Source organism: Palaemon carinicauda, chromosome 13 (genome assembly GCF_036898095.1).
Source record: "Palaemon carinicauda isolate YSFRI2023 chromosome 13, ASM3689809v2, whole genome shotgun sequence".
NCBI lineage: Eukaryota > Metazoa > Arthropoda > Malacostraca > Decapoda > Palaemonidae > Palaemon > Palaemon carinicauda.
In genome coordinates this window covers 25,053,278-25,065,777 of record NC_090737.1, presented here as the reverse complement: position 1 = coordinate 25,065,777, position 12,500 = coordinate 25,053,278, and the positions used below count along the sequence as shown (strand labels likewise).

Here is a 12,500-nt window from a genome sequence, read left to right as displayed (position 1 = left end):
AATTTCATATTTTCCAATATCGGCGCTGGGTGACCGAAATTTCAATATTATCCCTAAACTTCTCGGTTATCAATTGACAATTAGAAGATATTTTCTCGAATGGAATAAATTATTCACAGCATGCGTAGAAGAAGTTTCTAAGAATTTAGATTGGGTAAATGATGTAGGAATTGATATTAGTGGGGAATATCTCAACAAATTAAGATTTGCAGGTGACAGTTGTGTTTAATGAATCATGTAAAAAATTACAAAAGATGATAGAAGATTTGAAAAGAGTAAGCCGAAATGTAGGACTGAAAAGGAATATGAGTAAAACTAAGAAAATGTTCTATGAAAATGCAGAGACAACAAATAAGAGTTATGGGGAGCCTATGGATATTGTCAGTATATATACGGAATTAGGACTTAGGATAAGCATGGGATGTAAGAATTTGCTAAACAAAAGGAGATTATGAAAAGTAAAATGCCACTTTCTCTAAAATGAAATGTATTTAATAAGATGGCCCTTGGCCCTACCAGTATTAACTTAAGCATCAGGAACTTGGAGCCTTACTAAAAGCCTTAGAACGTAAGCTAGATACAATTCAACGATCTATGGAAAGAATATTGATGTGAATAGCACTAAGAAACAGAAAAAGAGCAACGTGGATACGAGAGAAAAGTAGAGGACATTTTAACAACATATAAGAAAAAAAATGGACATGGGGAGTACATATAATGAGAATAACAGACAATAGATGGACATTAAAAATAACAGAATGGGTCCCTAGAGATTGTAAAAGACGATGGATTGACGAACATAAAAAGATAGGTGTGCACTGGCACAGAAAGACCATAAACAGACGCAAGTGGAAGAAAATGTTTGAGACCTTTGTCCTGTGGACTAGTATCGACTGATGATTTTATATATATATATATATATATATATATATATATATATATATATATATATATATATATATATATATATATATATATATATATATAATATTCTATGGGGTTTAAGAACATTTTCTTGAATTGCCAGTTGATATTTGTAGTTTTCAATGGTTAATATTCTGAGGATGACGGGAAAACCCTTCCAGCGTGAACTGCATTAATAGGAGTGACTTCTTTGTTTGGAGCAAGTGGAGCGGATCTCGTGATCTTCGGATCCCTTGAGGGAAACTCGTCTTCTAAGCCATTTATCAAAATAATCTAAGTATCAAAATCTCTTCACAAATATTAAAATTTTATATTTAAATTTCTAGTGTATTACACTATTTTGAAGCGTATTTCCATCGTCTAATGAAGCCCTGAAGAAAGCCATGAGTTAATGGCCGAAACAGTCGGTTGAATAAATGTATGGGGACAGGATAGAAGAGATCCCCCCCCACCCCTAAGATGATAAAAGTCACGTGTTCATCTGCATATAATAATTTTTGTGTATATATATATATATATATATATATATATATATATATATATATATATATATATGTATATATATATATATGTATATGTATATGTATATATATATATATATATATATATATATATATATATATATAAATAATCAATAGAAAATGTTTTGTGGCGTCCAAAATTTGAAGATAGTTTCTCTTCGGACGGACTGTCCTGCAAACAGTTTTAAGTATAACAGCAGTAGTACATTTATTTTTCTCCATTTGTTGTTCCGTGTCGACTAGCAACGGTTCCAGATGAACTGTATTTAGGAATCAACTTCAAATTTGGAACTCCTGGGGGAGCGAGTAAGATTCACTTCCTAATTTGCGTTGCACAAATGAGGTCAGTTTTTAAAGTTCTGCATGTACCCCCTTTGCAACCTTGGAAGCTTGATCTGCATCAAAGAAAGAAGAAAAACGACATGAATAGGAGTTCAGAAACTGTTTCATTGCAGAGAAAATGCAGGAGCATCGAGACCACAATTTGTCATAAGGGTAGGCGCCGCTCCCAATGGAATTTAGTCCGAGATCAGTGCAGATCCATACCAAATTTCTGAGGGAGCGTGTATGCTTCAAAATTTGGTCTGCTTTGAACAAGAGATGGCCTTCCTGAGGAACGACGTTGGTCTGACTGCAATCTGTATCTTTGTAAAATTATGTGAAGCCTCTTGAAAAATTATTTAGGTTTTAAAAAATGAACTTAAATTTTCGTATTTATATTTCATAAATTTTTGTTGAATGTTTTCAGAATTTCCAAATATTTTTGTATCAAATTTCCACCACCATAACATTTATATTAAAGTGTAGTTCCAAAACTCAATGTAGTCCTATTTATTAATTTGATAATTTTAAAGAGAATTTAGATAATTGTACTTCGTTTTTTTCCTAGACGAACTCTGTCAACTAAAAAAGATTTTTCATTAAAACTTCAAGGCCCGAAATTATCTGAGTCAATGGGTGGACCTCTACTATCCCATTTTCTCTCGTTATTAAACGAAATCAATTCAAAACCATTCTTACCTGTATGTCTGATTTTTAAATCTTAGTGTTTTCGTATGCATTTTTTTTTCATCTCACGTTATTCCCGTTTCTCTACTTCTCCCTATTCGTACAATGTATAAAGAAAAAAAAAGTTATTTTATTCGGAAATTCTCCTATTCGTACAATGTAAAAGAAAAAAATAAAGTTATTTTATTCGGAAATTCTCCGTAGAAATACTGTTCTCTGCCGTATATCAGAATATACAGGCGACGGTAATTTTTACCCTAATTTGTTATCATCTTTTACGGGTTGGTGACCGTAATATCACTTTTACGTCAATATATCCGTTTTTAGAACTGTAAATGTATACATTTATTCCAGGATTTTTATTGTTTTTACGGCAAGTTTTTTAACAGTGTACTGGCAGATGTAACAAGAACTGTATAATAGGGGATGCAATTTTAAGACGCCTGGCTCTCTACTCAGGATGTCTTTATCAATATCTAAGTCAACCCATCTCTCTCTCTCTCTCTCTCTCTCTCTCTCTCTCTCTCTCTCTCTCTCTCTCACCACGAATCACAAGAGACAGCTCACTGTAACCATTTCTTCCCTAAATAACATTTAGCGGAATAAAGGGTCCTTTTCCTGGTTCTTCCCACCATCTTTTCCCCTTACTTTTCATCGCAGAAGAACGATCGCTGGGGGGCATTCCTTTATTTCTTTCTTCTTTTTTTTTTTTTTTATTTCAGAGGACTTTCCACAGCTGACGCGACCAGACTCGTTTTGTCGGGGGAGGGGCTTCACCCCCTCCCCACCTCTACGAACCCTCTCAATCTCTACCACATGTTCCCTCCCCCTACCCTCTGCCGTATACCTCCCTCCTATCCCCTACCCATCAGTTATGGTTCCATCCTCTAACTTTTTCTTCATCGCTCCAGTGTCCCTTTGACGTGTCCTTTATGCCCTCAATGTCTCATTTGCCACTTCGTAAAACGGAGGAGTTTTCAGCCTTTCAGACTTGCCAGAGGGGAAAAGAAAAGAAATTCTCTCTCTCTCTCTCTCTCTCTCTCTCTCTCTCTCTCTCTCTCTCTCTCTCTCTCTCTCTCTCTCTGGGTAGCGATGATATAATAAGATGAGATATTCTTTTCAAGATTGTCTATTAAGTCTTGGCGTTAGGCAGAGCAGCTTCTCTTCAAGATTTGAGTGAATGAGAAAAAACAATTGGATTTGAAATTATTTTCTTTGATGAGATGGTCCTATTTTTATAAAAATCAATTATATTGTCTTTATTTTCGAGACCGTATTTTCTTGTTTTCATATGCGATCATTGTGAAAAGAGATTTTAAAGGTGAAATTTTGAAATACGAAAGGAATTTTATCATTTGCGCAATTTTGCAACAATAAGCCAAGCAACACTTAGATCTGGTTGTTAGAAAACTTTTGCAACTTTCTAGCCGTGGAAAATAATTTTCCGAAGCGCTATTAGGAACTTTGGCACATTCATGACATTTTTTGAAGAAAAATGGTTTCGAGGTAAATTTATCGTTGTCTGGGAATAATAGCGCAGCAATCCCGTCGTATAACGTATGGCTTTATCGACGTGTCATTTCATAACGCTAGTTTATAACTACTTTCCAATGCTACTTTAGAGTATTTGTAGTTTTTATACTTATTTGATAAGTGGTGTATATATTTTTCTTGTGTTGAAATAAGTTTATAATTAATAAATATGTTTATTATTTTAAAATACCTGTTTTTCTGGGAAATTTATATAACATTTCAGAAAAAAAGTTATTTCGTCCTATATTTTGTTTCTAATATTGATTTTATTTTGCCATCCAAGGAACTTTTGGGACAGCTTGGTTTGTCATCAGTGTGTTTTATACGAATCTTCTTGCTGTCTATATATTATATGTCTATAGGTAAAGGCTATTTATTTCTTTTCAATGGAAATTTTAAGTATTATTGCGGGTTACACAATTAATTTGATATCTATACAGTATATATATATATATATATATATATATATATATATACATACACAACAACAAATGCAGTCGTTTTTAGTCCACTGCAGGACAAAGGCCTCAAACATATCCTTAGTCATGTCTCACGTTTGGCCATTTCCATCATCGCGCTGTCCGCTGCCGATTGATGTTAATGGGAGATTTTAGCCCGGTCGTTCACAGCAAACCAACCTGGTATAGGTGGCCCTAACTAGTACATCTTTGCTGATCAATGCTATATATAAACCATTGAACTACGTTAAGGTATCTCCACTCAGAAAAGAATATATATATATATATATATATATATATATATATATATATATATATAATATATATATACATATATGAGAATAATGAGAACCACGTAGCTACCATTGTTCTTGATCCCACAGTCTTTCTAACTCCCTGTTTTCTTTTATTGAATATTAAAATCAATGTTACTATGTATCAGTTATAAAATTTATTGATTATAATAGAATTTAGATTTCACATAAGGTTCTTACAACGAGAATCAATATTCTATTTTTAATGTTAAATTCATGTTTGAGCTTCATCATGTTGACTTTTCAACCAAAAAATTACGTTTAATTCTATTAAAACAACTTATTGTGTTAGTTATACCATTTTTATTGTCACATTTCTTTATTCCATTTTTTTGTATTATTTGTGAATTCTGCTTGTTAAGCTTATTACCATGTCGACTGTTCCTAGAGCGTGTGTATATTGAATATGTATTTTCTTTATGAATGAGATTATACATTTATTCATATATTTATACCTATTCCAATTCTAGCAGCAAATCGAAGGTATGATGACATTTTGATATGTTCGGTAACTGTATCTTTTATTCGAAATATGTGTTTTTGGATTTTTTTCCTGATATATGGCTCTATTTATTTACGTATGAAAGAATATGTAATTTTATTTATTTCATTTGTATGTCAGTATTACTAGAATATTCAGAAGCCAAAACCGAAATTCTAATTACAATAGAATACAGTATGAGAAAAACATACGAAATGAACTTCAATTTTATTTGGAAATCTTTCGTTGTACACACAAGGAAACGAACAGAATCTTTAAACATTAATATCTATCTCTCTTTAATTTAGGAAGAGAAGGAAAACAGGAAGCTAATTACTTTATGGTATATTTATTGTTATTTGTATTGTTTGTGCTACTGTTTTAGATTTACCCATGCGCCTTCTTGTTAGCCCGGGGACCGTAAAATTTTATGCTGCTAAAACAATTACAGGTATTTACAGTCTGTTACAAGGATTTAGTCTGTCTGTTATATAGCACACACACACACTCAGATATTGAGTGGGGTGTGATTGTGTGTGTGAAAACTATAAAAGATGTTGTTAGTTAGAAATATTTTTATTTCGATGATTTTCGTACCTCGTAATTTACTGCTTGTCAGCATACATTGTGTGGTGCAATTTTGCATCGTACCATTCATTGTATTGGCATTTCGTGTGAGAACCCATGTCTTCCTGTGAAAATACGTTCTTTTCATAGTAAATCTGTCGTTGAGAGAGAGAGAGAGAGAGGAGAGAGAGAGAGAGAGAGAGAGAGAGAGAGAGAGAGAGAGAGAGATCTGCAAGGATATTCTCTTGATGCCTAATCTCTCCTGAGATTAACAACAGCCCATCATGTTAGATATTTCATCTTTATTGTTTCCCCGTCTATTGGAAATACGAAACGCAAAACCATGTCTCCTTTAAACAACTTTCTTCGGAAATTCCTTCTCACCTTTTCCTCCTCCTTCTTCGTCTTCCAGAGAGAGACGTGAAACAAGGTACATCCAAACACACGCCCCCTGCTTCCCGCCATCACAGATTGCTCCGGTAATAAGCGTTTAAACATTCCGTGTTCAGTTAATTATCCCATTTAATCATCTGACAGAGAGAGAGAGAGAGAGAGAGAGAGAGAGAGAGAGAGAGAGAGAGAGAGAGAGAGAGAGAGAGAAGGGTTTAATTAGGGAGAGTGTGCTTATTAATGCGACAAATATCCGTAATAATTGGTCGAGCTCAGCAAGTTTTTTTGCGCTTAAGTTTCAATTAATAGTCAGTGTTTCCCCCCAAAAAGGGGCCACTGGTAGCGAAGGGAGAGGATAATTATGCTTTTATGAATGACAACCTTGACTTAATTTTTATTAAGGATTAAAGTAGTAAGTCTATTGCTATTTTATACGAATTTTAGATATGTGATTAACGTTAATATGGACAAGAAGTTACTTAGCAAAAATTACATGGCAAAGGAAGTGTGGTACACGTCATTTGTAGTATGGTTATTACAGTTCTAGGGTACAAATATATCAGGGTACGCTAAAGTTAAGGTACACAATTGCCGGGTACGCAAGAATCCAATACGCAATTATCCTACCAAGGGTTATTGCACTTGTTCCGGGATATTGCATAGTAGAAGAGACAAAATTCTAGAAAGTTTTTTTTTTTTTTTTTTTTTTTTTTTTTTCCATCTTGAAAGAGTAAACTGGAGCATATGTTTACTGTTAAATATACTTCTATATTCTTCTTTCTCTTGGTTCATAGATGTCTTGCTCTCTCTCTCTCTCTTTTGGGGGGGGGTGGAAAGATTAAACGGGGTTGAGTTGCTGGAAGATGAAGACAGGGGATCTGAAGAGTATTTACTCGATGTAAACAAAAGAAATCTTCTTCAAGTTTTATCTATGATGTGACAGAAGCAATCAGATGACATGCTTCCTACCGCTTCCGCGAGTCTTGTCTTTAAAACTAACAACTTGTTGAATATCCTCTTGATTAGCTTATGCGATTTGCTTTATTGTTATTATAGTTTTTATTATTAATATTGCATGAATCTGTTTCTAAAGCAAGCAGTCAAGAGAAAGACGATGCAAGGGTCACTGAAACATTTATATTTTAATATTTTTATTGTTTTTTTATCATAATGGTCATTATTAGCAGATTTCTTACTATTGTCACGAATCCAGCATTTACTTTAAGCAACGATTTTAACGAGATCATCCTATCGCTGTAATATTCCCCAATAAGAAAACCAACTTTTTATCATTGATAGCGTCACAGCCTTAAAACAAGCTTGATTTTAATGGAATATTTCCATAAATCAATCTGTCATTGTTGTTTTAGAGGCCGCTCATGAGTGGCAGAGGCAGAGAACAATGATAGTGCCCTATCAAGACAATGCCATAGAGACTTACCATATATACATATGATTAGCACCTAATCCCCCTCTCAACCCAAGCTAGGACCAGGAATGACCTGGCAGTGGTTGCTGATGACTCAGCAGGTAGACTTTAGGCTTCTTCCCAAACCCCCCATCCTTACTTCACAAGGATGGTGAGGTTATAAACATTACAAGAAACTATTGAGCTTGAGCAGAACTCAAAGCCCAGTCTAGCAGATTTATTCGAACTACAGTCCAGCAAATTACCAGATAGGGACGTTTCTAATAGGCCACCACAACCAATCGTTGTTGTGTGGCGCAATACTAAAACTGGCATCAGTTAAATTCTTGATAGTTAATGGGGGAAAGCGTCTCTGGGTTTAAGCAGATTTATACGAGCTCAGTTGCATCAGCAGCAATGAGAAGATGAATGACGTCATAGAACTGGGAATATCTGTCCATTTCAGATGTGCAACACTTTCGATTGATCTGCAAATACGCGTAAATGATTAGAGCATCACAAATCCTTATTTGACGTAAGGAATTCAATTGTGGCTGTTGCGTGTTTTGACAAGTACGTATTGCACTTACGGTATAGCTTAGATGAATGTGCAGAGATGGGGAGGCATGTCCATTCATATGTTAACGTATAGTTTAACCGATGTCAAGTTGAATGGCATTCTTTATCTGAATGGAACCTTTGGGAGTAATGATAGGAGGCAAAATGATGATGAATACTGCCAATGAAGATAATAAGGAAGAATAAAATAGATCATATTAAACTAAATTCTGATCATGGTGAAAATGAGGGGGAAAAACACTGGTTATGAGGATGTATGTAAAGTATTGTACTGTTAAGTTCAAGAGGGGTTGAAGGACTTTTAGAAATTTACGCTGTCTGCTTCAAATACAATGACAATTATCTGTTATTTGTTGGCAGCTACAGATTATTCTTCCATCCACGGGCATACTATTGGGATATTGTGCGAGAGATGAGTTAAGTTGTAAATGAGAAGCGAGGGGAATGCAACTAACTTTATTTCAACGGATCATGAGTTCATATACAATCCGTTCCAAGCAAGAACGGCACAAAATTCAAACACAATGATTCAATAATATACAGGCTTAAACAGGTTATCAGTGCGAAGGGGAGCGATATATATATATATATATATATATATATATATATATATATATATATATATATATATATATATATATATATATATATAGCAGAAATATCGTTTCAGTGTACTAGCATGTGTGATACACCTGCGGTAAAATATGATTCCAGTAACGGGCTCACAGTATACCGAAAACTAGTCCATTCGTCAGTTTCCATAATACTTCAATGATACCCCCAACCAGAAAATTGATAAATCTTATTACAAGTTTTATTCCAGCTGTGACCTGATTGTGGAATGACCTTAATCGGGCAGTTGAATCTGTGGAACTTCGTAAGTTCAAACTGCGAATGTTTTCATGTTGAACAGGCTGACAAAGTCTCTCTTCATAGTTTATACGTGAAAGATATATTTTAACGTTGTTACTGATCATACATATTTTATATTGATTATCCATTTTTTCTCACGTAGTGTATTTATTTCCTTATTTCCTATCCTCGCTTTGCTATTTTTGCCTGTTGAAGCCCTTAGGCTAGCATCCTGCTTTTCCAAGTAGATTTATAGCTTAGCTAATAGTAGTAGGCCAATAATAATAATAATAATAATAATAATAATAATAATAATAATAATAATAATAATAATAATAATAATTTCCTATTATTTTATCTTTCGTGTTCTCAGTATGAGGCCAAAAGAACCATACATCATTAGAATAATTAACCCAAAATTTCCAACGATGAAGATTAGTGAAAATTTATGAAGGGACAATTCTTTTGCTTTCATCTATCAATATGTCATCGAATCCCGGTCATTAACCTCCACGGGTAAAAATGAAATGCCAAAGGGATATTGGCGTATGCATTATCCTCTCCGAGGGGGGTGATAAATATTTTGGCGGCTTCAGGGGAAGAGGTCTGACGTTGATATTGACTTGACGCCACCAATTGGAGCGAGAGAGACGGCTGCATTTGGCCAGTTTTGTTGTTGTTGTTGTTGTTGTTATTATGATTATTATTATTATTATTATTATTATTATTATTATTATTATTATTATTACTTGAGCTGCAATCCTAATGGAAAACCATGATGCTACAATTATTATTATTATTATTATTATTATTATTATTATTATTATTATTATTATTATGATTATTATTATTATTATTATTATTATTATAATGATAATAATAATTATAATTACTTGAGCGGCGATCCCATTGGAAAAGCAGGATGCTACAATAATAATAATAATAATAATAATAATAATAATAATAATAATAAGAATAATTTTATTAATATTGTTATTATTATTATTGTTATTATTATTATTATTATTATTATTATTATTATTATTATTATTATTTGAGCTGCAATCCTCGTGAAAAAGCAGAATGCTACGAGAATTATTATTATTATTATTATTATTATTATTATTATTATTATTATTATTATTATTATTATTATTACTTGAGCCGCAATCCTAGTGGAAAAGCAGGACTATTATTATTATTATTATTATTATTATTATTATTATTATTATTATTATCATTATTATTATTATGTTATTATTATTATTATTATTATTATTATTATTATTATTATTATTATTATTATTATTAGACTTTTACTTAGAGCTGCAATCCTAGTGGAAAGCCAGAATTCTACAAGGTCAGGGCCCCTGTAGGAGAAGCAGTCTGGTGTTGAGAAAGAAATTGAGTTGTAAAGAATGCACTATGAGAAAGGAAACACGAAATAAGAACAGAAATTTAATGATAAATGACATAGAATATGAAACTTATGTCAACCCACTTGAAGGAAAAGGCTGAATGGGATATATATATGTGTGTATATATATATATATATATATATAATATATATATGTATGTATATATATATTTATATATTTATATATATATATATTATATATATATATATATATATATAAACATATATATGTGTGTATACATTTGATATATATATATATATATATATATATATATATATATATATATATGTATATATATATATATATGTATATATATATATATATATATATATATATATATATATATATATATATATATATATATTAGAGGTAAGAAGTTCCCCCGATTCAACTTCATGAATTACGATCGCAGTACAATTTGGTCTCACCAGAAATCGAATCTCTAGAATTGTTTGTAATAATAAACTTCATGACTGTAAAGCTGAGACTGTTAGAATTAATTGCATAGTTAGTTTAACAAGGCAAGATGTCCTAAGCCCACGCAATTCTGATTTTATGCAACACGTATAAGAGCTAATTGAATGACTGTACCAGAGATTGATATACAGAACACAGAAAAACAGAAATTACAAAAACTTTGAACTTTTATTGAAATCCATCAGTAACATTTTGAGATATTGCACTTGATATTCTCAATTTACTTTACTTTGCGATTGTTTTCAAAGTAACACTGCGTACATGTACTTCGATGAAATTTCTTCAAAATTTATCGCATTATATCTCAATTATATATCCAACAGTTTGAGATAATGGCTTTCTTCTAAACATCAAAAGGAAGAAGAGCATTGAAATAACGTCAGATTATTATTATTATTATTATTATTATTATTACTTGCTAAGCTACAACCCTAGTTGGAAAAGCAGGATGGCCCAGGGGCTCCAACAGGGAAAATAGCTCAGTGAGGAAAGGGAACAAGGAAAAATAGAATATTTTAAGAAGAGCAACAATATTAGAATAAATATAACTTTATAAACTATAAAAACTTCCACAAAACAAGAGGAAGAGAAATAAGATATAAGATAGAACAGTGTGCCCGAGTGTATCCTCAAGCAAGAAAACTCTAACCCAAGACAGTGGAAGACCATGGTACAGATGCTATGGCACTACCCAAGATTAGAGAACAATGGTTTGATTTTGGAGTGTCATTCTCCTAGAAGAGCTGCTTACCATAGCTAGAGTCTCTTCTACCCTTACATAGAGGAAAGTGGCCACTGAACAATTACAGTGCAGTAAGAAGAATTGTTTGGTAATATCAGTGTTGTCAGGTGTATGAGGTCAGAGGAGAATATGTAAAGAATAGGCCAAACTATTCGGTGTGTGAGTGTATAGGCAAAGGGAAAATGAACCGTAACCAGAGAGAAGGATCCAATGTATTACTATCTGGCCAGTCAAAAGGCCCCATAACTCTCTAGTGGTAGTATCACAATGGGTGGCTGGTGCCCTGGCCAACCTACTACGTTTAAACATAGAAATGTGCCCTGAAGATGAACATAATAAAAATATGGAAAGTAGTTGAATAAATGTTTTCAGTTAAAAGTACACTATTCCGTCTTATCTTCCTCATGTTTTGTTAAGTATTTTATAGTTTATATAGGAGATATTTATTTTGATGTTACTGTTCTTAAAATATCTTATTTCTTCTTATTTCCTTTTCTCACTGGGCTATTTTCCCTGTAGGAACCCCTGGGCTTATAGCATCCTGCTTTTCCAAATAGGGTTATAGATTAGCAAGTAATAATAATAATAATAATAATAATAATAATAATAATAATAATAATAATAATAATAATAATAATAATAATAATAAAACAGCGTTGATTGGAAGACACCACAAGCATTTTGATAAAAGTAAGTGCAGTTTTTTCAAAGTCAGATTACAGAAATAACTACAATTTAACAGACAAGAGAAACGAAGTAAGAATGACCACATCTTTACTCGATCGTGAGCGAAAAGTAAAACGAGCTATTTTCTTCGAGGAGCAGAAA

At 32.6% G+C, this 12,500-nt stretch overlaps 1 protein-coding gene across 1 annotated transcript in view; it reads left to right on the top strand.

The window, feature by feature from the left end:
• The first annotated feature begins 305 nt into the window (after window positions 1-305).
• Window positions 306-12,500, top strand: part of LOC137651469 (metabotropic glycine receptor-like) — a 53,616-nt gene continuing 41,421 nt past the window's right edge. Inside the window, exons 1-2 of the mRNA XM_068384693.1 lie at window positions 306-423; window positions 5,625-5,690. Coding sequence (XP_068240794.1) covers window positions 306-423; window positions 5,625-5,690 — 184 coding nt within the window. The remainder of the gene's footprint in view (window positions 424-5,624; window positions 5,691-12,500) is intronic.